The 27,518-nt window shown below is 37.3% G+C and overlaps 1 protein-coding gene and 1 pseudogene across 3 annotated transcripts; both read right to left on the reverse strand.

The window, feature by feature from the left end:
- Positions 1-1,960: 1,960 nt before the first annotated feature.
- Positions 1,961-4,497, reverse strand: LOC310736452 (stress-70 protein, mitochondrial pseudogene; annotated as a pseudogene). The gene has a single exon. The product of its transcript is annotated as a stress-70 protein, mitochondrial pseudogene (transcript).
- Positions 4,498-8,960: 4,463 nt separating this feature from the next.
- Positions 8,961-27,254, reverse strand: atp2b1b (ATPase plasma membrane Ca2+ transporting 1b). Of its 2 annotated transcripts, none has more exons than XM_083560794.1 (21): positions 27,137-27,254; positions 22,605-23,007; positions 18,107-18,304; positions 17,481-17,738; positions 17,142-17,267; positions 16,612-16,806; positions 16,283-16,315; positions 15,670-15,813; positions 15,284-15,498; positions 14,590-14,832; positions 14,093-14,334; positions 13,565-13,802; positions 13,167-13,346; positions 12,821-12,908; positions 12,614-12,720; positions 12,284-12,475; positions 11,986-12,199; positions 11,675-11,886; positions 11,401-11,508; positions 11,125-11,313; positions 8,961-10,982 (listed from the first exon to the last, which is right to left on the reverse strand). In XM_083560794.1, the coding sequence occupies exons 2-21, from the start codon at positions 22,792-22,794 to the stop codon at positions 10,647-10,649; spliced, it is 3,708 nt and encodes a 1,235-aa protein (XP_083416920.1). In that variant the 5' UTR covers positions 22,795-23,007; positions 27,137-27,254; the 3' UTR covers positions 8,961-10,646. The 2 variants fall into 2 exon arrangements, with proteins under 2 accessions (XP_083416920.1, XP_083416921.1); XM_083560795.1 differs by having other exon boundaries at positions 22,605-22,801; positions 27,137-27,245.
- Positions 27,255-27,518: the final 264 nt, after the last annotated feature.

Here is a 27,518-nt window from a genome sequence, read left to right on the forward strand (position 1 = left end):
TGTGAAAACCCTTAAAACAATTTGAGAGCACTTTGAACCCATATTTTTATCCCACAGTAACAAAGTACATTTGAGTACTCTTTCCACATCTGCACATAAAATTAGACATTGTGTTTGAGCCTGCATTAGAACCATGCATTGCTGACAACGTAGCTTCTCAAATCAGCAAACAAGTTTTTGTATTGTGTATATATTATTTACATAAACATAATAAAATCATCATCAATTTCTGTCTTTGATACAATGAAAATCAGGAGAGAGCGCGAACGCAGTCCCCCACTACCACAAATTATGCAGTCGAGATTCCTACATTTGAGGAATTCGCAGGGGTCAGCACAACCGGAGTGCAATGGCTGAGCCTCGCCCTGGGTGAACCACCTTCTTAATCATGGTATCTCCCCTGCCAGGTAAGTATGAGTTCTACAAGCATCAGCTACGGACTGCACCACAGCACACACTGTTCACCATCATGGTGAGCAAAACAGCGCTGAACCATTACATACATTCCCGAGTGTAAAACACTGCAATCTAAAAGCACTGCAAATAAATACTACCTTTATTAAACATACACCAGTGCAATCTACTGTTTTATTAACAACCAAAACCACTCACATATCCCATGATGCACTGCTTCTGAATATGTAATAGGATGTTCTAAACGGTAAGCTTTAATAATCAGTAAAATATTTCCGATAATTTTTAATGAAGGTTCTTTTTAAGTCTCGCTAGTGTTAAAGCCCCGCCCCGTATTTACAGGTTAAAACAAGTTCTCTACAAAATTTAGTAAAACGCTTTGACATTTGTGACTATATATCAACTGTTCGGCCGGTAATGAGTCCGACTGACAACGAGAGTCCAGATTCACAGTTCCGCCTAATATTAACTCATTAGTTATTATTTATTACCCGTATAAATCTATGTTTTAAAGTATTTAATGCCACATAAAGTTTAACTGTACACAATGTTTTTGAGGTTGTTAAAACCGCTGAATGTTAATAGATCGTTTGTATCATGTTCAAACAATCATTTAAAGAAATAGTCATTCCCAAGTGAGCACACTCCTCCTACAGACTTAAAGTCTTAAACTAAAATGCTTTACTGAAGTAAAACAAATATATTAGATTACAACAACTAGCACAAGTTCACTTGAATACAAAGCACCGTTCCCAGAGGTACTGCAATACCGCCCCTATTCCATCTCCCAGTTCCAAAAATCTATTTAATATATGGGGTCCGGGTAGGGAACGTATTAGATATTAAACTGATAAGAACAGATTTTTTTTTATTATAAATGGTGGAAGAAACTCTTGACTCTAACTTGCCACATTTGTGGCCCTGTTTGCATAATTTATTTTAGGTAGTTGAAAAGAATGTTTTAGACTAATGAATTTTTATATATATATATATCAGTATTTGACTCATATCATTCGTCCAAAACTGGATTACCCAAGTTAGGCTTTCTCTCAGATCTTTTCCCCTGAGGCTCTTATTTAGGTGTTTCCAACCATCAACCCAATGCTGAATAAAGATTTTATTCAGCATAATTTATTTGGAAATAAATCTTACAGAAAACTAAGCAACTGATTTGGATTCTGATTTCTTCTGTTTTTACATAGTTTTCCAAAATTGACTGTTAGATTTGGCTTAAACTAAATTCACAATAAGAGCATATTACACTTAGTAAAACATGGTGATGGCAGTATCAGTTCAGGTATTCTCTTCCGCTACAAAACTAAACGATTTGCAGTGTATTAGTCAAATAACTAAAATTAAGACTTTTAAAGGGGAAGTTTATGTTTTAAAAAAAAGCCTTACAATGTGACTTAAATAAATCAATTCTCCAAAGAAGGACCAACATTGCTCTACAAAAATGTAAAAGCCTGTTCTAAAGTTACCATACTGTATGTATTGTATTAGTGAATCTGAAAACTTTGTGACAAATTGCAAAAAATATAGGTAATCAAAACATACAAGTAACTTTTAATAGACACAAAGATATTTAACTATGGTACCAATTAAACAATGAAAACAACCCTCACCCAAAAAATAAGTTATAATGTCAGAGAAAACATTTCATTTACACAATTTAAACTGAGGGTCACAAAAGCATTTTACAGACAGGAGAAATAGGTGGAAAAAAAACAACAATCGCTCAAGTTAATTTGAAAAGTTCATGTATGAAATTAATTTCAGAAGGATGGTAAATACAAATGTTCAGTATTGTGATAAAGCACAATATTAGAATAACTGGAGACCAATATCAGTCTTTAGTCCATGGATAGCCCTCACTTTGAAGGCTTTATTGTTGTCCCTACTTTTTCTCTCCTGTCTCCATTCCACTTGAACTGCCAGTGCTGCCTTCTCTCTCTGAAGCCATCTTCTTATAAGCCATTTCAAAGAGCTTGAGTGATGCTTGCTGTAGACCTGTGGCTGCCTGTTTGATGCTTTCTCCAGTCTCCAGGTCCTTCCGTGTAAGCAGATCTCTCACTTTAGTGATCTCATCCTGAAGCTTTTTGCACTCTTCAGTTGGTAGTTGGTCCTTAAACTCCTCCATCTTTGACTCCGTATCATGGACAATGCCTTCAGCCATGTTAACAGCCTCAACCCGATCCTTCCTCTTTCTGTCCTCTTCTGCATGCTTTTCAGCATTCTTAATCATATTCTCAATGTCATCTTTACTGAGACCACCAGAGGATTGAATGACGACCTGCTGTTCACGCCCAGTGCCTTTGTCTTTAGCAGAAACATGCACAATTCCATTAGCATCAATATTAAAAGTGACTTCAATTTGTGGAACACCACGTGGAGCAGGAGGGATGCCAACCAATGTGAACTGTCCTAGAATCTTATTATCCACTGCCATTTCACGCTCACCTTGGCAAACTTTAATTTCTACTTGTGTTTGCCCATCAGCAGCAGTAGAAAACACCTGACTTTTTTTGGTGGGAATGGTTGTATTACGGTTGATAAGTTTGGTGAACACACCACCCAGAGTTTCAATTCCCAAAGAGAGAGGAGTGACATCCAACAAAAGCACATCTTTCACATCTCCAGCCAACACCCCCCCCTGGATGGCTGCCCCAACAGCCACAGCTTCATCTGGGTTAACTGATTTACTTGGAGCCCTACCAAACAGATCCTGTACTGTTTGCTGAACCTTTGGCATACGAGTCATGCCCCCCACCAGTAAAACTTCTCCGATATCACTCTTAGAAACATCAGCATCTTGCATGGCCTTCTGACATGGGGCCACAGTCCTTCTAAGTAGATCTCCTACAATACCCTCAAACTGGGCACGGGTAAGTTTCATGTTCAAGTGTTTAGGACCAGAGCTGTCCATTGTTAAGTAAGGTAGGTTGAGGTCAGTCTGCAGAGAAGAAGAAAGTTCACATTTGGCCTTCTCAGCTGCCTCTCGCAATCTTTGCAATGCCATGTTGTCTCTTGTTAGATCAACACCCGACTCTCTTTTGAACTCTTTCACTATATGCCTTAGCAGATACTGATCAAAATCTTCACCACCTAAGAATGTGTCCCCATTAGTAGATTTCACTTCAAAAACTCCTTTTTGAAGCTCTAAAATTGAAATATCAAATGTGCCTCCTCCAAGATCATACACTGCAATTACTTTGTCCTGAGTCTTTTCAAGTCCATATGCCAAAGCAGCTGCTGTAGGCTCATTGATGACTCTTAGCACATTTAGACCTGCAATCTGGCCAGCATCTTTGGTTGCCTGTCTCTGAGAATCATTAAAATAAGCTGGTACAGTGACGACAGCATTTTTCACCATATGGCCCAAATAATTCTCTGAAGTCTCTTTCATCTTTATCAGAATAAAGGCCCCAACCTGGCTAGGGGAGTAAAGCTTTCCATGAGCCTCTATCCAGGCATCTCCATTTGATGCACGTACTATCTTATATGGGACATTCTTTAAATCTTTCTGCACTTCAGGGTCATCAAAGCGTCTCCCAATCAGGCGCTTGGTAGCGTAGAATGTGTTGTTTGGATTTGTGACACCTTGCCGTTTGGCAGGCATACCCACCAGTCTCTCCCCATCAGCTGTAAAAGCTACAACGGAGGGAGTTGTCCTTGCACCTTCTGCATTTTCAAGCACCTTTGCTTGTTTTCCATCCATGACAGCAACACAAGAATTTGTAGTCCCCAGGTCAATTCCAATCACTGCTCCTTTGATTGCTTCTGAGGCATATTGACGTCTAGATGTAATCTGAATAGCATGTTCCGTCAAATGATTCAAGCAAGCCTTTTTCACTAAAGCTGGAACACCTCGAACACAGCTTGGAGAAATGGTCCGTGAAATAGTTTTTACTAAATTCAACATATTCCCTAAATTTCAAACACCCGTATACTATAAACGATTAAGGAAACAGCTAGAAATACTTTGCGTAAAACTGATTTTACGAAACCTCACAATCACTACCAATAACCTGCTTCCACCTTTCCGATACTATGCCTCTGGAACTATCTTTTACTTATGAGAACAGAAGCGATACCGACAACTTCCGCCAACAAACAGGCACATTCTACGTCACAGTAGAAGAGGACGGTGACCGCTGCTTTCTCTTTATTTTGGACAATAAACCAATATACAACATGGGAAATGTATCGGTAATACTCAAATTAGCAGGACAATGCGAGTAATGTTTCAATTCACACAATAACTAAAGCGAAACTAAAGCGAGCATAATGAATGCACAAACCGACCAATCAGAATCGCGAGTATCAAAACCCAACACACTGCTGAATCACATTGTTTTAGAAATTAGTTTTCACAACAGATTTTTACACTGTATAACTATCATTCAACTGGAGGACCGAACACATGACAACCCAAATGTGGGGAAGTTAAAACATCTTAAAACTGACATGAATAATGTAACATTGCCCCCAGTGGTCAAACGTGATACTGCGGAAACAAATCAGGAACAAAAGTCAAGTTTATTATCCACAAGTGTGTACAATTATTTAACAAAGATAAATTAGATCAACGGCGGGCAGCAATTCTAATAAATTCTAACCAAACACAGACCAAGAGGTCTGAAATCACCAAACACACAAAATGCAAAGACAATAGTTTTCCAAGAATATATTTACTAATTAACTAGAAAACTTGCAAGTCTATTTTTGTGGTACAAGTGGTAGACATTTGGAGCAACATAACATCAGTTGAAGCAATATCTCTAGTTTTCTAAAACTAAATAAAAAAAGAAGTTTGGTTTTAAAAGTCAGAGAGTGGTGTTTTATTGTCAGAGATTAATTATCATTTGTGTAAAAGTATCCACTCAATTTTTGCAAAAACATCTCTGAGTGGATTTCTTCGAAAAAATAAAATAACCACTTTAATACATGCAAAAGTTTAAACACGCAGTGAACGTTCACAAACAGGTATAGTAATATATATATATATATATATATATATATATATATATATATAAAAATTAGGAGAAATATCTCTAGATTTCCTTCACCCAAACAACTTCTCTTCAGCCCCAAAAGTCAATCTAAAGACAAGCGCAACTCATCCGACATTATTAAACAGCAGTTTAAAGAGGCCTGTGGATCAAATACAGCACTGTCTACCTTCATTTCATTTATTCTCAAAGTATGCATCATCAAAGTACGCATAAATGCATTATTTTCCACAATAATGGTTTTTATGCATACTTTAAACTAAAGTAATTTTAAAAAATCAGTTTTCCTTGTGTGACTTACCTCAAGGATATCTAAAGCAAGGCCTTGAACGCAGCTGTTAGAGACTAAAAATCAGCTCCAAAACAGCGCCACCTATGGGTCTACTTTAAAACTAAACTAAAACAGCTGATCAGATGTCCACACGGTTTTTAAATTACTGCTATCAATTAATACACAGCTTTACGAATCTAGTCCTGGAGTACTTCCTGACCACTTTGATTATTTTTATCTGCTCCAACACAAGCTTCAAACTATTACCTATCTAATAAATTAAATCAGGTGAATTATAAACAAGAAAAGTTAGTAGTGGTTAAAAGGTTTCCAATGCTGTGAGGGCAATGACTGTGTTCCAAGTGCATTAAAAATGAAATCAGGATGATTTCTGCCACCATTAGTTTACAAAAGTAGAAATAAATTTACATTTGGAGATAAAGATGCCGGGTGAAGGAGGATTTGACAAATAAATAAAGTGGGTGTTACACAAGTTTTTTTTTATTGATTTTAATGTATTCTTTATCCATCAATATCAGCAAAATGTTTCTTATTCTGGAATTACAAGGCTGGATTCTGAACTTTCGCTTGATATTGTATACTGATACTTCAACTCTTTAACACTTACTAGGCTCTAACTTTAGTTTTGGCTTTAGCAAATGAATGTATGCTTGATGGGGTTGAGGTCAAGTGACACTCAGCTATTGTAGAATATTCCACTTCTTTCCCTACAAAACTTCGGAGTTGCTTCTGCAGTGTGTTTTCCATCTGTACCTCGAACATCTGCATCGTCCAATTGCTATCCCATGCTATCCTACCAACTGTGCTTTTATCTGTCCAGACAGTATTCCTGTACAATTTATTAATCTGAACCAACATCTGTCCATAAACAGGTTGTCCATTGGGTAGATATTTAAGAAATGTAATTCTTAAATCCGTCCTTTATTTTAAAAGTGAATAAACTCAAATTAATGCTGAGAGTGCACTTTAAGACCATATTTGTATACAACACAACGTAAACGTACTAATTTATTCTAAATGTTAGCACTCCTATTCGGGTGTAGTATCTGATTATGACTAATGTGACTAATAGAAATTGCTTTAAATTACTACATAATTGAGTAACAAACACACAAAATGCATTTCTAACATTAGTACAGTGAAATCAGGGGAGAGCGCGAACGCAGTCCCCCACTACCATAAATTATGCAGTCGAGATTCCCACATTTGGGGAATTCGCAGGGGTCAGCACAACCGGAGTGCAATAGCTGAGCCTCGCCCTAGGTGAACCACCTTCTTAATCATGGTATCTTCCCTACCAGGTAAGTATGAGTTCTACAAGCATCAGCTACGGACTGCACCACAGCACACACTGTTCACCATCATGGTGAGCAAAACAGCGCTAAACCATCACACACATTCCCGAGTGTAAAACACTGCAATCTAAAAGCACTGCAAAGAAATACTACCTTTATTAAACACACACCAGTGCAATCTACTGTTTTATTAACAACCAAAACCACTCACATATCCCATGATGCACTGCTTCTGAATATGTAATAAGAATTCAGAAAAGTGTTTTTTTTAAAGTGGCAAATTCACTAAAATCACAAGTCTGCCCAGGAGAAAGAGCGTGTCGCTACATGGTAAACTTTTAGAGTCGGTAAAATATTTTCATGTTTAGTAAAGGTTGTTAAGTCTCTCTAAGGTCATAGCGGCGCCCCAGTCGTTGTTTTGGTGAATAATTCAGCCAAATGCTTTGAAAATTATAATAAACAAGTGACTGTATAGCAACTGTCTGACCGGAATAAGTCCGACTGGTAACAAGAGTCCGGATGCACCGTTCCACCTGATAATTTTTTTTTTATTAATTACTTCTTTCTTCTTCTTCTTTCGGTTTCTTCCATTAGGGGTCGCCACACCGGATCACCTGTCTCCATACCCCCCTGTCCTCTACATCTGCCTCTTTCAAACCAACTACCTGAATGTCTTCCCTCACCACATACATAAACCTCCTCCTTGGCCTTTCTCTTCAAGCTCTTCTCAACCTGCTCCCTACTCTCACCACAGATCACAATATCATCCACAAATATTTAAAAAGTCCACGGATTTATTCCTCAGGCATCCTCTCACCTTCAAAATCTTGTTAAACAACCTGGTTAAAAACTCCACTGCCATCTCTCCTAAACATCTCCATGCTTCATCCTCTTAATTGCTGCTCTCACTTCCTCCTTAGTAATCCTATTTACTTCCTGCTTCACCATCCATCCTTCTCTCTCTCTTTAGATGCATCATACCTCTGTGGGCCTCCCTGCATTTTCAATTTCTGTCACAACAGAAGTGGTCTCTTTATCTTCATCCTTCAGTGCAAATAAGTAAGGATGGATGGTCTACCAAACAGAAGTCTAAAGATCTAAAAACAGTAATCACTTACAACTGTGACAATGTGGTGTCTAATAATACAATGTGTCCATCAGCAACTGCAAGAGAATTAAACCAATAAGATACTCAATGTATATTCACAAACAAATACAACTAATGAAGAAAGACATTAGGGACATCAAAGACTACTAGAAATTAGATTTCAGTACACAGCATATGCAGTAAAATAAAACAAACATGCATAATGCACAATTGAAACAATGACTGTAAAATCATTCAAAACGTATTTTTTAAACGAAGATAGTGTTGATTTCATTTATTAAAAAACAGTGAAAATCAGTGTGACTGAAGTATTTAGCTCTCTGTTTTTCCACCATGTTTCCATGGTAACTCCTGAAATCGGTGATTTAATGAAAATGTCTTTAGGTACTCCCTATGTGTGCGCATTAACTCTCGGTTACCGATAGTTAGTTGATTAACCTAACTCATAACAGTTGTTTTAGAACAGAAATAACCAGAGTAATCAAGTTTGGGGTTAATTAACTGTTTAGGGTATATGTGACTGTAAATTAATCTTGCTGTTTAGCATACCCCTCAGGGCTATGGTCGTTTCTGTCTCAGTCCACTTCCATGCGCCTCATAACCTTTTAAAGCATGTACTTTTTTAAAATAAATTTAACCTGCATAATATAAATTGTAATATGTTAAATAGTTTTATGCGTTATATTTTAAAAACATCAGACTGACACCATGTAGGTGTGCATACAGCTGCCTTAAGAAGAGTACCTTTCACATGCTACTGTTTGAACTAATAATGCTTATAAAATATCACCAATGCTAAATAGTTCTTTAATACTGGTGTTTCAATATTGTATCAACTGTTGAATTTGTAACTAAATCTTTTATTTCCCAACACACACACACACACACACACACACTCACATTACTCACTTACAAAATGTAAATTGAACCACAAACACAGTTTACACTGCTGATGACGAGAGTAAGTAATTAACAGATATAAAAAAACAAAAAAAAACAAATACATGACCAGGTTTGTCTGCAAGAATGTCAGAAACTAGGAATGAATGAAATGTGAAATAAATAAAATCAAAGACCCTTTTGGCTAATTATGTGCCGCAAACATGAACATGAAATATATCATTTTACAGTTCTTAACAGAAACCAAATTAATCAGGTCATTTAATGAAGAATATTTGCTAAACAAATACACATTTGTTATATTCCAGAAGGGCCTGTGGGATAGTTAGTAAACATTTTTAAGAAGTTTACATTATCTGAAAACATTTAGCTTGAAGTTCCTAAATTTAAACTTCTCATTTTTTTTTGTTCTTATGTAATGCAGCCCCTGTGATCGTACATTGTTGTATCAAAGATGCGCTGGTTGATTGCCACAATAATCAAAAGGCAAGCGACTGAAAGTGTTTGTTCATCTAACACTTTCAATTACCTGAATATGACAGTTAATTACTAGACTACATTCACTGTACAGTTTTCTATATCTTTCCTAAGGCTTTGTGCTTGAAGTTCATATTGTGTGACACTCCCATTTATTCCAGCCTCCACCAAACAAGACCAAAAGTATCATAGTTCTACAGATTGTATACTCTTTAAAAAGCTTGCATACAGATACACAGCAGCAACTATGTATACACCTTCCATGTATCCCAATTTCATGCAAGGTGAGATTCTTCAAATGCATGCAAACAGACAATTTTAACTACAATGTGAACAACAAATTCTTAACATACCAAAATGAGTCATAAAAAAAAGCACAGAAGAAATTAGCAATTTGGGTCAAAGTCTCAATCCAATGTCAGTCATTAAATATCTGAAGGAACATGCATAAACCATAATCTTTTATTTTCATAAATCCCCTGGGATGAAAATATTTACAAACCAATCAAAACATGAACTACATTTCCATACCAAATACAGTCGCAGACAGAAAAGTTGTTTCATCTGTGAACATAATTTCTTCAAATATGTTGACCAACATCACCTTGTAGTTTTTAGAAAATTTGTTTTACCCAGTAATATTAAACTCACACCCAAACTCTGATTCTTGGTTTGCCTAAAAAAATTGTGCTGCGCTGAATAAATGCAATCAAAATGGTTTATCTGTTAAAAAAAAAAAGTTGCATCAATATTTGCTGAAATTTAAATAAGCATTCGGTAGTTTGTTCATATTAGTTCAAATAAGCTCTGAACTATGTAGTTTAGCAGACTATGCATTTATTACAAAACAAAATCTGCTGCATGTGGTGCAGCTACAGGCTTCATGATGTGCTTACGTAAATTGTTGTGAACTAAAATGCAAAGCTGCAATGTATCTGGGAAAAAATGTCCAAGTATAGACTGAAAGGCACACCCTTATTACATCAGGCAGTGACTGGTTAAATATTGTTTAGCGGCAACAATGAGATTTTGAGCCAGGAATATACAACTTGAAGAAATTATGTTCACCTGGTTGTGCTCTTTGTTGACACGGTCGTAACATGGTTGGTATACATTTGATCTTAGCAGGGTTTTTAGCATGAGTGAAATCATAACGATGTCTCCAGATTGTGCATCGGACTACCAGGGGTTTGAGGACTGGCAGTCTTTAAGTCCTTGAAGTGTTGAAATGTTCTGCTGTTGGCAGAATTATTGTTCTGGTTAGGTGAAGATATGCCAGAAGGAATGGCTGATGGCACATAACTGTGTTTTCTTGGTCCGTCTTCCTCAATCTCTGTTTCGTCAATTAGGGGGATGGCCAGATCGGAGTCCTCAATGCAGAACTCTGGGTGGGTCATGAAGTTGTGGATAGAGCTTCGCGATTCTGGGGTCTCTAATCCTTCATAAGGGGACAAGGCTTCGCGGAAGGCATTCACCACACGGATCTGTTTATAATAAAAAAGGATAAAATATAAAATTATATTTACCTATAGATTAATTGCTACAGAAATATTTTGCCTCAAATGGTAAAGGAAAAACAAGTAGTATCACTTCATTATCTTTCAGGATGGCACCGCTGTTACTTACTTGTGTCTGAATTCTGTTGAGGCCCCTACACCAGAGGACTTGCCCTCTCCTCAATTCCATCTCAGCATGGTCTATCTCATCTAGGTCCTCCATCTCCTCCAGTTCCTCCTCTGGGATCTCCTCCTTCTGGGTTCCATGGCCAGCAGTCTTCAGAAACTTCAGCCGACTTGTGGGAATAGTGGTTATCAACTGTGGATTGGAATGGCAAAGAATGTGGACTATTAAAAAAATGCAAAAACAAACAAAGCAAAAAGGATGAGGTGTCTTAAGACTCACCTGACCCCAGATAAGGCATCCAAAGCCAAGAAAAACACACCAAAGCCACTGGTCAACTGTAAGTCCTACACAACTAAAGGGCTTTCCTCCAAATTGAACAATAAAAATCTGCAGAAAAAAATGTAGAAGTTTAGAAATAATTATTAAATCTATCAATTTTAATTATGATCCAATTTATAGGGACAATTATGTTATCACTTAAATGGGGAAAAGAATAAGCAACCCTATTCTCTACCTTAACTCTGGTCAAAATAATAATGCTGTCTTACTTTACCTGGATGACAAATGTTCCAAAAACTATGGAACAGAAGATCGGGTTGTTGAAGATGCCATCAAAAACATTCCTCTCACCATGGATCTTGCGTGCATTTAACTCATTGAAGAGTTGCATCATGACGAAGGTGTTGAAGACAATTGTGTAGTGCTCTGAAGGAGGTGCATGCAGAGGAGCATTCCTGCCACTGTCAATATCAAATAGCTTCTCACCTGTTTAGGGATCAATTATAAGCCATAAGATTATGTACATTTTTATAATGTGTTTATAATGTGTTTTTGTTTCCATTTTACCCAAAATGCAGTTCTCACCAGCAAACAGCAGAGTAAAGATGATAACGAGTTGGTATACAGCATGACCCAAAATGTTTTTCATCATGGTTCTGGAGATGAGGGGTTTGTTGCGACCATAGGGTTTTCTCAGCAGTAAAGCCTCAGTGGGTGGCTCAGTGGCCAAAGCCAGTGATGCAAATGTATCCATTATCAGGTTTACCCACAACATTTGAACTGCTTTTAGTGGAGAGTCCTGTGGGGGAAGATACTCTGTAAACTTTGCCATATACATAAAAATACCACCAGCAAAGGGGGAGTATTTTGGGAAAAGACTGACCTGTGTGATGCAAGCCCCAGTGAATGCCACAACAACAGCAACTACATTGACTGTAAGTTGAAATTGCAAGAACTTTGAGATGCTGTCATAGACATTTCGTCCCCACATAACAGCTTTCACTATGCTAGTGAAGTTGTCATCTGTCAAGATGATGTCTGAGGCCTCTTTGGCCACATCTGTTCCAGCAATGCCCTAAAGAAACATGACAAATCAACATGACAAATCAATATGACAACCAAGTTTTTACTGTGCCTCAACATCAATCACAAACTGTATTGTGTTTTTTTCCATTTTACCACACACACACACGTTCCAGATTTAACTACATACCATAGCAAAACCAACATCAGCTTTCTTCAAGGCAGGGCCATCATTTGTTCCATCTCCTGTTACAGCTACTACTTGTCTTTGCTCTAGAGCAGTGCTATCAATTATACCTGAAATGGTAATATTACACAAAAGTGGCATTGCTGGATTGAGTATTTATATCTACAAATGGACTTTCAGTATTAAACCAGGCTAGATCCAAAATCATACCTTTTACTAATGTATGCTTATCAGTTGGAGAGGATCTTGCCAGCACACGCAGTTTCGGCCAAATCTTGTCAATACGCTCTTGTTCAATCTATATTGAGGACATTATAATATTTTATAATAATACACAGCTAATTGACAAAAATATGAAATCCATACTTGAAATTTTTTTTTTGTTCTATGCTGCAGGTTTCCTATTTGTTTATGGGATAAACATCCAAATAAAGGTCTAAATTAAGCAACAGAATCTTGGCACCACAGATCACTTTACAAATTGTCAAATTCATATATATTAGAATGTGGTGTAAGAAGTCATCTAGATTATAGATGTATATTGTTGGCAACTTGCCTCTCCTAGTTCATTGCGTATTCGCCTGTTGAATTCTTTGCCCTCAAGGCACAGGAAATCATCTCCAGGATGTAGGATGCCGCACTTATTGGCAATAGAGCGGGCAGTGTTAATGTTGTCCCCGGTGACCATACGCACTGTGATTCCTGCCCGCTGACATTTCTTAATGGCATCAGGGACCTAAGTCAGTAAAAGCACCAAAAGGCAAGAAATGTATACATACTTATAAATAGTAATGTGGAGTCATGGGATGAAGTGGCTGTTTATTTTCAGTGTCTGAAATAAGATCATTTTCATCAGTCAATCTGGTCTATTTAATATTGTAGAAAAATATAACTGCGGTTAAGCACTAAAGTTAGCCACAGAACCTGTAAAATGAGACTAAGCTGGTTACTCACCTCTGGCCGTACAGGATCTTCAATGCCCACAACACAGATGCAGGTGAGGCCTGTGAGAATTTCAGCTTCATTGTCCCAATCTGGTTCCCCCTCTGTGGCAGGAAAGTCCTTGTAGGCCAGGCAAATTGTCCTCAAACCCTCTAAAGCCATGGGCTCAATTACATTATTCAGTACGTCGTCTCGGTCTCTGGGCTTGAATACCTTGGAATCACCAGTAGCTGTTAAGATTTTACAACACCTGCAAACACAGAGAAATGCTACATAAGCCGTTCATATACATACAGTATATGCTGATTTTTGTGCTATAAATAAACAGGTAAAACCTGTACGTTTCTATTATTACAGTACATAATAGTTGTACTGTAAGAAATTAATAATAATAATAATAATATTAAAAGCCTAGATCCCAGATCACACCACAAAGTCACAAAATCTGTAATAATAAATGTTTCAATCAACAGCTGACTTCATCTATTTTGCCAACACAAAGTATATACCTGTTTTGAATTAAAAATAGTGCAAACCTACTTCTTTAGAAGAATTTCAGAGGCTCCTTTGCTGAACATCCGGTAACTTCCATCAAAATTTCTCAGCACTGTGCTCATGGATTTTCTCGCAGAATTGAAGGTGTATACTTTAAAAAGCCTCTCTTCCGGATATTCTTTGCGGATAATTTGGTAGTCCCTGCCCAAGTCAAGGGTCAATCCCATCAAGGCACATTCAGTTTTGTTTCCCACCTGACGAGGTAGTCCACCTTCCTTCTCAGGTGGCTACAAACATGCACACAAACAGAAGCGCTCATTTATGTAGTATAAATCTTAAAGTTTACTATATTATTTAATGTACAATCTACTTTGTATACTTCTACGAAAAGTATATAGTAGAATTTAAATTAAACAAACATGTTGATCAAACAGTTCAGGTTGAACATTAATATTTCTTAATATAACAAATTAGCTGGGTAACAAGCTAAAAAAGCTCACAGCTGCAGCTACAAATAAACTGTACTAGCCATGATTTCCTACCATGATCTTAGTAGTATATGCACAGTTTACACTAATGCCAGTGATCAACAGATCCAAGATCCTGCTTTGAATGAGATCAGGTTCAGGCACTCTCTTATAGTATCGATCTCCCACATACACCTGCACCACAGTCATCCTGTTCATGGTTAATGTGCCAGTCTTATCTGAGCAGATGGCAGTGGCATTGCCCATCGTCTCACAAGCATCCAAGTGTCTGACCAGGTTGTTATCATTCATCATTTTCTGAAAGACAAAATCAAAAGAACAGCTGCAGAGCAACATAACCAAATAAAATCAACTATACCAATATAACTTATTTGTGGCCTTATACAAGTAAATGCATCATGCCATTTGGAGTGTTACACTATATGGTAAAACTTATGTGATGGTCAGATGTCCACAAATTTGTGATGAGAGAATTGTGAAACATCTATATGTTCTGTAACATTACAATTTCCCTTAGCTTAATCCCACTGAACACCATGAGAATTAACTGAAACTTCAACTATGCCCCAGTCTTTCTTATCCAATATCAGTGCCGTAAATGTAATGTAAATTAATCACTGAATTTAAGGTAATTAGAAGAGCAACTGTGGGACTATCCAGGAATGGATTGTTCTAGATATAGTTTTAACCCTTTCTACATATTGTATTAAGAAAGTTTAAGTTCAAGTTCATGCTCTTGGCCTCATACTTTAACAGAGTATGCTAATGAGATGGTGACAGCAAGAGGAAGTCCTTCAGGCACAGCAACGACCAACACAGTGACTCCAATGATGAAGAACTTGACAAGGAACTGGACATAAACAGGGGTGCAGTCTTTAATCCATGGAATCCCTTGGATGCAGAAAGTGTCCACCAAAAACAGCACCACCAAGATAATTACTGTGATGGCTGACATGAAAAGGCCTGGAGAGTAAAACACAAGTGTAACTTTTCATGCAGTTATTTTACATGCAGCTATTCAAAAACAACACAAAATATTTAATGTAAAATACAATTAACTTACCCTACAAGTAGACACAGATAAGAAAACCAACATATTATACAAATATTAACATACCACTTATCATTCCTAACCTGCTTTTCCAATTTGCACAGCTAGTTTGGTGAGTTTCCCTTGAAGTACAGATTTTTCTTTCTTTTCCAGACTGGATTTCTTTTTCTCCTCAACCACTGTCCCATCCCCACTATTGAGAAGCTGGCCTTCAGCAGATACGCCACCTATACGGTCAATACCAGCAGCAGTGATAACAACAGTACATACACCAAGTGTGTAATTTGACCAACCTTATTTTGTGAGGTTTTCTTTGGTGTTGCCTGCCAACAGTAGTGATTACTCCAATCTGGACATTCATATACTACTGTTTTATATTAAGTTGTACATGTAGCTACATTTGGCAAATTCACAGCCTACCAGCTTTGCCATCAGTGCATACAATAAATTACAATACATAATGAAAAGTCAACAAAAAAACAGGTTCAAGATTGTGTGTATTAGTTACCCTTTTGTTACAATCAGTATTAAAAAAAAAAGGTAAATGACACGTGGAAACAAGTTGGCAAGCACAAACCACACAGTTTGGCTCAGGGAACCAAGCAGCCAAAACTATAAATTATAGAAATCATCCTTCTGTTTACACTGGTAGATGCAGTGAAATCAGTCATTTATTAAAAGATATAAAGTACTTACCTCTGTATTTATCTGATACATTATCTTGTTTGTCTGTTGGGAAAAAATTACATTTACATGAGATTAAGCACAAGACTACCAATTTGTATTGGTTTTCTGCATGGTGTGGTAATATTATTACCACACATCAAACCCTCAGTTCATAGAATTTCAGAAACACTCAAGTAGCCAGGAGCTGTGTGGGTGAATGCACTCATTAGGGATCACACAATAACGTATAAAAGACCAGTGTACTGAGTCACATTAGATCTAGAATAAATCTAAATCTTGCTAGAATTGCAACCCCAAAATTGAAGAATGTAAAGTTGCAAGCTTGTCCAAATTCTTACTTTTTTGGTCCCTCTTTTGCCTTTCTTTTTCTTTCCTCTTTTCTTCCTTCTTTTTTTTCTTCCTCTCCTTTTCTTCTTTTTCATCCTCTCCTTCATCATCTCCTACACCCAGGAGGGTGAAGATGATACCAGTCTGAGAATTCAAGCCCACTGCGGTGACCAACATCTTTCCTGATCCCTCCATAACATGAGTGCCTGAAGCAAGAAGACAGCAGTAACAAAACATTAAAGAAAACATTTATTTAATTGAAACATTTTATTTCACATCATCAGATAATGACCCATATAATGTCAACAAATATTCTGATATTCGTATGCATCTGTTGTAAATCAGCCATTTATTTAATTATTTCCTATTAATAAGGTAGTATTGTCTTTACGGTTTTACTACTTTGTCTAATGCAATGCCATTCTATCTACTCAAAACATTTAATCATTTACAATGAAACACCTTTAATCAATTTAACTTCTGTACAATAATAAATAGTTCCCTGTCTCAAGAAAATGTCAAATATCTAAGAATTCAAAACCTGATAGTAGCATGGGATCTTTGTCGATTGCCTTTCTGACATGGTCTGACTCTCCTGTGAGAGAGCTCTCATCAATTTTAAGATCATTTCCTTGGATTAGAATGCCGTCAGCAGGAAGGAGGTCACCTAAAGGCACAAAGCACAGGCCAGATGGTCAGGCTTCAGACAAAACATACAGAAGCTTTACTAAACAAACCACAATAAAAGCTTTTTGAACAGCCAAATGGACAGAAGGACAAGAAAATCTGCCTTTGATCGATAAATAACAAAAATGCAATTTTTTACGAAAATAACGTCACTGATGTGCAAAATACTGGATATACAGGAGAAGTATTTTACCATATTTTACTTGGGCAATGTCTCCAACAACAATCTCAACCACAGGAATCTGAATGACTTGGCCTCCTCGTAACACTGTGAACTTTTGCTCCTGTTCGATGCGATTCTGCAAGCCACGAAACTGCTTTTCTTTGCTCCAGTCATTAAAGGCAGTGACAAGCACCACACAGATGACTGACAAAAGGATAGCAGCACCCTCTATCCAACCTGTGTCTGATTCACCGTCATCCTCCACTCCTCTTGTAGCTTTTCCACAATCTACCATAGAAAACACAGTCAGTCCAAAGCATACCCTCGGCGCATACAAGCTGCCATTTAATGGGTAATGAACTTCTATGCCACAACAGATTAAAAATAGAGGTGTTTATGAATGTCTAAAATGTAAATAGACTAAACTATAACTGAAACACACTTTGCTTGAATTCATTATTTAATATTCTAATTGGAGGGGGGGGGGACGTATGAAAAAGGTTAAAAATTTAGAGCAGTATAACAAGAGAATACTTATGCTATGCCAAGAGCTAATGTAAAACATTAAATGTCAAACAATTAAATTCTAATTTAATTGTTCAATTTAAATCTATTACTGCTGGTAATTAATGCAGTAATTTAGCTAATGCACTCACTTTCTCTTTGAGCATCTGGAGGTCTATAGAAGGAAAGGCCTAAGGATATCATGGCTGCAACTTCCAGAATTATTAGTGTCACATCTTGCAGTGCTTCCCACACTAACTGAAGGAATGTTTTTGGCTTTTTTGGAGGTATGAAATTTTTTCCAAATTCTTCTTTTCTTCTTGCAAGCTCATCAGCGTTTACACTTAGTCCTTAAAATGAGGGGGAAAGGTTATTTGACCAACCATAAATTATTATAATATAATTTTCCCATTTAATTATTTTTTTTTAATCCTCTGTTGAGCTGGAATGATCATGTAATATATATATATATATATATATATATATATATATATATATATATATATATATATATATATATATATATATATATATATATATATACACACACACACACACACACACACACACACACACACACACACACACACATATATATATTATATATACAAAAAGACAAGATTATATATATATATATATATATATATATATATATATATATACACACACACACACACACACACACACACACACACATACACATATATACATCTTGTCTTTTTGTATGTACCGTAATTTCCGGACTATAAAGCGCACCCATATATAAGCCGCATCCACTGAATTGTACAAATATTTGTATTTTTAACATAAATAAGCCGCACCTGTCTATAAGCCGTCTACTGTCTAATGTACTTTACACAGGCTTTAACGAAAGACACGTTACACACGGTGTAACTGGTGAAATATGTTGCGCTTTCTTTAGGAGCATAGCGGTATTTTGGGAATAGCATGCCAGAAGCGAGCTATTCCTTCACCCTGACTCCGCGTTACAACGGCTTGTATCTAAACAGTAGCTGACCAAGAAAGTCATTGTTCCCTGTCTTCCTCCTTCCTTTCACAACTATTTCTCTCGGGAGTTTATCTTTTGGCATCGTTGTGCGTTTAAAAATCATCCGATGGAAGTTTTTTTCCCCCGAAGCCGTGCAGCTCAAAACACAGGTGAGGTGCGTTTTTTCGTTTCTGTTCGGAAATTTCATTGGTCTAATGTTAGCTTGGAGTTTTTTTTTTTGACTGGGAAAAACCCAGGAATATATATATATCTCTATCTCTATCTCTATCTTTATCTCTATCTTCTTCTTCTTCTTCTTCTTCTTTCGGCTGCTCCCATTAGGGGCGCCACAGCGGATCATCCGTCTCCATACCACCCTGTCCTCTACATCTGCCTCTTTCACACCAACTACCTGCATGTCTTCCCTCACCACATCCATGAACCTCCTCCTTGGCCTTCCTCTTTTCCTCCTACCTGGTGGCTCCATCTTCAGCATTTTTCTACCAATATAATTCATGTCCCTTCTCTGCACATGTCCAAACCATCTCAATCTCGCCTCCCTCACCTTGTCACCAAAACATCCTACATGTGCTGTCCCTCTAATAAACTCATTTCTAATCTTGTCCATCCATGTCACTCCCAACGAAAACCTTAACATCTTCAGCTCTGCTACCTCCAGCTCCACTTCCTGTCTTTTACTCGATGCCACTGTCTCTAATCCATACAACATCGCAGGTCTCACCACAGTCCTATAAACTTTCCCTTTCATTCTTGCAGATACCCTACTATTACAAATCACTCCTGTCACTCTTCTCCACCCACTCCACCCTGCCTGCACTCTTTTCTTTACTTCTCTAACACACTTTCCATTACTTTGCACTGTTGACCCCAGGTACCTGAACTCCTCCACCTTCTCCACCTCTTCTCCCTGCAACCGCATCACTCCACTGCCCTCCCTCTCATTCACACACATGTACTCTGTCTTACTCCTACTGACTTTCATTCCCCTTCTCTCCAGCACATATCTCCACCTCTCCAGGCTCTTCTCAACCTGCTCTCTACTCTAACCACAAATCACAATATCATCTGCAAACATCATAGTCCAGAGAGACTCCTGTCTGACCTCGTCCGTCAAACTGTCCATCACCACTGCAAACAGGAAAGGGCTCAGGGCCGATCCTTGATGCAGTCCAAACTTCACCCTGAACCAGTCTGTCGTACCTACTGTGCACTTCACTGCCGTCACACTGTCCTCATACATGTCCTGCACCACCCTCACATACTTCTCTGACACACCTGACTTCCTCATAAAATACCACAACTCCTCTCTCGGAACCCTGTTGTACGCTTTCTCTAAATCCACAAATACACAATGCAATTCCTTCTGTCCTTCTCTATACTTCTCCATCAACATCTTAAAGCAAATAAGGCATCTGTGGTGCTCTTCCTCGGCATGAAACCATACTGTTGCTCACAGATGGTCACCTTTTCTCTCAGCCTGGCTTCCACTACTCTTTGCCATAACTTCATGGTGTGACTGATCAACTTAATTCCCCTGTAGTTACTGCAGGTCTGCACATCTCCCTTATGCTTAAAGATCGGTACCAGCACACTCCTTCTCCATTCCTCAGGCATCCTCTCCCCTTCCAGAATCCTGTTAAACAATCTGGTTAAAAACTCCACTGCCATCTCTCCTAAACATCTCCACGCTTCTACCGGTATGTCATCTGGTCCAACCAACTTTCCATTCTTCATCCTCTTAATCGCTGCTCTCACTTCCTCCCTACTAATCCTATCTACATCCTGCTTCACCAACTCCACATCCTCCAACCTTCTCTCTCTCTGATTTTCCTCATAATTCAGCTGCTCAAAATACTCCCTCCATCTTCTCAACACACTCTCCTCACTAGTCAACACATTTCCCGCTTCATCCTTTATTGCTTTTACTTGCAGTACATCCTTCCCAGCTCGGTCCCTCTGCCTGGTCAATCGGTATAAATCCTTTTCTCCTTCCTTAGTGTCCAACCTCTTATACAGCTCCTCATATGCCTTTTCCTTGGCTTTCGCCACATCCCTTTTTACCTGCTGCCGCATCTCCTTGTACTCCTGCCTACTTTTCTCATCACTCTGTCGATCCCACTTCTGTTTTGCCAACCTCTTTCTCCTAATGCTCTCCTGCACTTCCTCATTCCACCACCACGTCTCCTTGTCTTCCTTTCTATTTCCAGATGTCACACCAAGTACTTTTCTAGCTGCCTCCTTCATCACTCCTGCAGTAGTTGCCCAATCATCCGGCACCTCTTCACCACCACCAAGCCCCTGTCTGACCTCTTCCCTGAACCTCCAAAACCATCCTACAGGCCACCATCCGATGCTGTCTAGCTACACTGTCCCCCGCCAACACCTTACAGTCTCCAATCTCCTTCAGGTTGCATCTCCTACACAGAACATAATCCACCTGTGTGCACCTTCCTCCACTCTTATACGTCACCCTATGATCCTCCTTCTTTTTAAAATACGTGTTCACCAATGCCATTTCCATCCTTTTAGCAAAATCTACCACCATCTGCCCTTCTACATTCCTTTTCCTTAAAACCATACCTACCCATCACCTCCTCATCACCTCTGTTCCCTTCACCTACATGCCCATTAAAGTCTGCCCCAATCACCAATCGTTCTTTCCTAGGTACACCATCTACCACTTCATCTAATTCACTCCAGAATCTTTCCTTCTCCTCCATCTCACAGCCAACTTGTGGAGCATAGGCGCTGATGACATTTATCATCATCCCTTCAACTTCCACCTTCACGATCATCACCCTATCAGAAACTCTCTTCACCTCCACTACACAATAAATATACATACATACACACACACATTATATTATATATACACATACACACATACATATATATATATATATATATATATATATATATATATATATATATATATATATATATATATATATATATAAATAAAATGTGTGTGTGTGTGTATGTGCGTGCGTGTGTGTGTATGCTCACACACTGTGCAATTAATTTGCAATTTCATTGCCTCAGTGTGTTTTTAACAATGAAAAAAGCAATACAGGAGAAAAGTGTGGAGGTCTGGGAGATTAGTTACAAACAGAGCACTGAGGATGTTGTTATGTGGTTTACACTGAGTGGGATTACATGCAGAAAATCGATCTGCCTCCACCTGTCACCTCCATGCTACACAAAGCAGGAACAAAGCAGGACTATGTGACAGGCCACAGGATAAAGCACAAATATCAGTCAGGTCTGCTGTCACAATGCTCTCCCAGGTATTCATGTGCACATTAAAAATAATATGAAACATGTGAAGTAAAATTTCTACAAATCCAAAAATGCAGATATACATAATACAGTACATAAATTTTGTATATTAAAAATAAAAGAGTAATTAAATGAATAAACAAATTAAACTTTGAAGTACAGGGTTAAAATAAAGGATATGTGGTGTCCTTTGTGTGTACACTTATTTAAATGTTTTAGATCTACCAGAGATCAGCATGGCAGGAGTGACCTAAACCTCCTACTGCAATGACAGTGATTGCACTGAGAAGCAGTGAAGCACCTACAGTAACCAATGCTTCAACACACTTAAATAACTCAATACAAAAATATTTTATAGTTACCATCTGTAGGTGATGATTTTAACCTGGAGCAGATTCCCTGAACATCTCCATAACACTCCTGGATTCTTTGTAATCCATCAGTGCCTCTAAGGTCCATAAGCGATCGGAGCTCTTGGAGCGTGCAGCCAAATTCAGAATCATGGTTGGCATCTACCTTGTACTTGGAACCACGGCGAGAGTTTCGGGCCATGTTTCCTCTGAAGCACACCAAGCAAAGTATTCAGGGGAAAAATCCAGAATTACAAATAAACCACTAATGACTCAGGGAAGCAGAAAACAAGTTCCCCAAACCGGAATCATGTGAACAGCTTTGTCCTTTTCATAAAACTGTGCATGCTTTCTCATCATGGATTAATAATGGCCATTGAAGAAATGGGTTGTTTAGGTCTGCTTTGTACTACATCTGAAAGAGGAAAGATAATAGATGAAAATAATTATTAATGTATTGTACTATGAGAAATTTTTGCTTGATTATGATTTCAAAATATCATATGACAACAGTAATGGCAAAAATCTAAACTAACTTTAAATTCAACAGCACAGCCACGAAAACTCATAATTCAATCTGACAGCTTCTAAAGTTTTTTGAGCACCGTTCAGAGCCAGTGACAGGTCACAGTTCTTCTGTCATAAATGCCAAAGCAGATGACTCTACGATTAATCACTGAAGGAATCATACCAACAGTATGTCACCTATCTTTATAGAAAATATGAACAAGTGTGTGAAGTGACAGTTGTTTTTTTCCGGCATTGTATTAGAGGCAGGATCTGCCGAGACCATTTAAGACTGAAGGGATAAATTTAGTTTTGTTACATAAAACAGGACTCTGTTCTATAAATGATCAGTTATAGACTTCAAAATAATTTCAAAAATGATTCAAAGGCAAAGTTCTACTTTAATGTAAGTACAAGGGGAAAAAAAAAAACGTGAAAGCTCTTACATGAAAAACTTGATTTGGAGATGATGATGATATCCAAAGTAAATTTAAATCACTAAAAAGTCAATGTTTTGCAGTAAAGAAGTGCAAGAACAAATATGACATGCGAAAAAGATTACAACCTAATTAAGAAAAGCACTGCTACAGAATAACTTTACTTTCATCTTATTACAGCAGACATACATTTGACTCTTAGCATAATAACAAACTACATAATCCACACTCACTTAAAGTAACCCACTATCTTGGACAAATGGTATATGATCCACAATGTACTCACATAGTTGCTTTAAATCCATTCCTGAAGCAATGACAATAAAAGATTACAGTTAAGCTACAAGCAGCTCCCACACCTCTGAAGACAAAGCCTGTTTCTACAAGCTGACCAATTAGAAAGTCGCATGAGACCAGGAAAACTGCATTAATACACCCAAAATATATTCTATTTGATTAGTGAATATCATTTGACCTTCAGCATGCAGTCTTGAGCAGCACAGTGTTCATCAAAGGAAGAGGCTCGCTAAATGATTACCGCAGGAAAGCCTCTTGGTTAATCTAATTAGGCAATCTGTGGCTGTAGTGAGTTGCAGAACTACAGTCAACAAAGCAGGTGAGTTGCAGTATATAGTATGGTATGCATCATTTTTACCCTTATTCTTGCATGCAGACACCTGGTCATAGTGGTTGTTCATTTGCTCATGGATGAGTTACACTGGAGTAGCCAGGCAACTGCTTACAACTCATGAGTTTTCACTCTATGCACAATGAGATTTTGCTTGAAGTATTACTGAGAATGAGAAATGCAAATAGACATTTTATAATAAAATAACTTGTTACAGATTACAAAGAAAATGTAATTGGTATTAATTTTTTTTTATAGATTTAAGCCTTTTCTCAAATCATAATATATAGAGATTTCTATGATGTAATTCCTGAGAAAGCTCCAAAATTTTCACTTGCTCTGAGCAAAGAATCAAAATGCCAGAAGTGTCAACATTTGCAACAGCATGACACCTCTGGGTTAACAAGACTTCTGTATATCAGAACAGTGGAATATCAACAGAAGAGCCTTTCTTGGGGAAGAATAGACAAACTAAGCATGAGGCCGATTCAAGGGCAAGATTTTATAAACTACTGCCCTCTGTATTAGTACAGAGTTCTGTATTGGTGGTTAATAAAATCATGAGTCATTTAACATTAAAAAAAAAATCAGAAGGCATAACCTCTGACCTCTTATGTGGCTGTTAAATTCAGACACTGTCTCACATTTTTTACTTGAAGAACTGTTTCACAATATGGACTGAAACCATTTTTTATGAATAGGCACAAAGAATGCAAGTGATACAAATACAAAAATCACATGATTCAAATGTAATACAGTTTCATTTTGCTGACTCAGAATACACGACACAGAGCAAACCGGAAAGGCCATTCATGGAGCCGTGCTGTCTGAAGATAAAAATAACAATGTCTGAAACATAGAAGGTCAAGTTGCTTTTCACTTCAGATTTTTTTTTTTATATACTAAGAATGGCCAGTAGCTCAGTCATCTTAAAGATGTAACTTAAACTCAAATATCAACACTGATACTAATTTTGTATCAAAATTCAATACATGGAAATTTGTAATGTTAAAATACATATTAATAATCTCTAGATGAAACATCACAAAATGAGCAGGATATTTTCAGTCATTTTAAAACATATATATTTTTAAAAAAGTTAGAAATATGTCCAAATAAGACAAACTAAATATCACAGCAACAAATGGCCCCTCCCAAAGCACAAGTGAAATCTGGTTCATCGTGCCTGCTGCACTCTAGTTTAAATTACCTATTTGTGTTGCACTTGCTATGGGTAAAGGGTAATTGGCCCAGGTTTGAACACAGACATTACATTTACACAGTGAAATCCCCAGTGTAATTTCTCAGTGCTCGCGTGTCTTCATAGTTAATTAAGCACACCACAATAGAGTCAAGTAAATCAAATTAGCAAAAGTAAGAAATGTATGAGAAGTTCTGTATAACTGTGGTGTTTTGCATAAGTTCATGCATGCCAAAAAATATTGACACCCACTTATCACACCCATATGGGTTTTTTCCCCTCAAACTGCTGCCACAAATTTGGAAACACAGAATTGCATTGAATGACTTTGAAAGTGCTAGCATTACAAGTTGTCTAGACATTACAATGACAATGCCCCTGTGCAATGTCAGTGAAGTAAGTTCAGTGAAAACATGGTTTATCATGGTAGGTGAGAAAGAACTCGATTGTTGTCCATTGAGCCATGACCTCAGTTTCACGAAACACCTTTGGGAAAACAAACCCTCCACATCAAACATTAGTACCTGATCTCACAAACACACTGAATGCGTACAAATCCCCAAAGCCACTGTCCAATATCTACTGGGAATCGATGTTATTTTAATAGCAGAGAAAGGCTAAATCTTAAATGGGATAAAAGCACATGGTCAGGCATCCACAAACATTTAGCCATACAGTGTATATACTATAAAACTGGATTAAATAATTTATTTAAATTTATTTTAGTGTAAATATCAATTAATTTGGCACACTAAAACTACTTTAAGATATGAAACACGAATAAAATGAGCATTAGATTTCTAAGATTTCACAGATAACCCTAACCTATCACTAATGAAATATTGAAACTGCTGAAGGCTCTGCCCAATTCATCAAATCATATCCCTGGGAACAGTATATCCCTAATATAAAATCTCAATGTTGAATATTACATTTCATTATAAACTATACCAACCTTAATGAAAACCATTTTCCCTCAAGTTGTTCTCCCCTATATTTACAACTAAGACTGTCTGTTTGTTATAATTGCATATAAATAATTATAAATCAATATCAGTATCAAAGATTGTGATTATTCTTTACAAAACAATATCCTTTTTACCTTTAGCATCTAGAAATAAGGAATAAGAAGCCCCATCATGATGGCAGCTTAAAAAAATATGTATTTAATATATACATGTGAATTTTGGGAAACTCTAAAAACTCTGGATGCCTTAATTCCTGATTTTGTTAACAGACATATTAAAGACGACAAAGTCGATAATGGGTTTCCATTTACAAGCGTGTATGCAGTAATGAGGAAGGAAAGGTTTACGTTGTGTAAGAAAGATCCTTATATTTTAATCCTATGTTGTTAATAAGGTACAGAACAGCCTGCTAAACTTTAAGAATGACAAGGATGATAATGATATATAAAGATCTACCTTTAAGCTTAAACAGGTGCGCAAGAATACCTGGTTAAACATCCATTTTCTGTAACAACAGCTGCATCAAGCACCTCACTATACACTATAAGTTTTCCCAATACATCCAACACATATTGATGTGGCAAGCTATAAGCAATGCGATCCAAAAATCATGCAAATGTGCAAATCAAGCTGCGTTTAGAAGACAGATAATCACTTGCGCAAACAAAATGCGCAAATCGTTTTCACAGTCATAAACAGAAATTGCCTTCAAGTCGAAAGGGATAAAACAGTGCGATCTTTCTATTTGTTTAATAATATTTTTGGTTTTATTTTTTATTTAAAACAATAACAATTGTACTTACTTTAAGCAGTGAAGGCTCTGTTACATCTCATCACTTGCCGACCTATGGGCTCTACACCTCTGGAAAACCCCGCCCACCACTCTTTGCTCCGCCAGTGCTTACGTCATGAGGAATTGTACTCTGGATTCTGATTCGCTGACGTGCTCACTCCAGGTACAGGTGTCTCCCGCAGCTACAGCTAATTGCACCAAAAGAGAGAGCACGTGAAGTACGAAAGATACCAAAAATAATTTGTAAAAAAAAAAAAAAAAAAAAAAAAAAAAAAAACACTAATTACCCCAAACCGCTGTCGCATTAACACATATTTTAATTATATAAAACGTTATCTATATTTATTATAATAAAAAACATGTTTCAACACTTAAATAATAGGGTAATTATG

This window comes from Silurus aristotelis (assembly GCF_946808225.1).
Source record: "Silurus aristotelis genome assembly, chromosome: 14".
Classification (NCBI taxonomy): Eukaryota; Metazoa; Chordata; class Actinopteri; order Siluriformes; family Siluridae; genus Silurus; species Silurus aristotelis.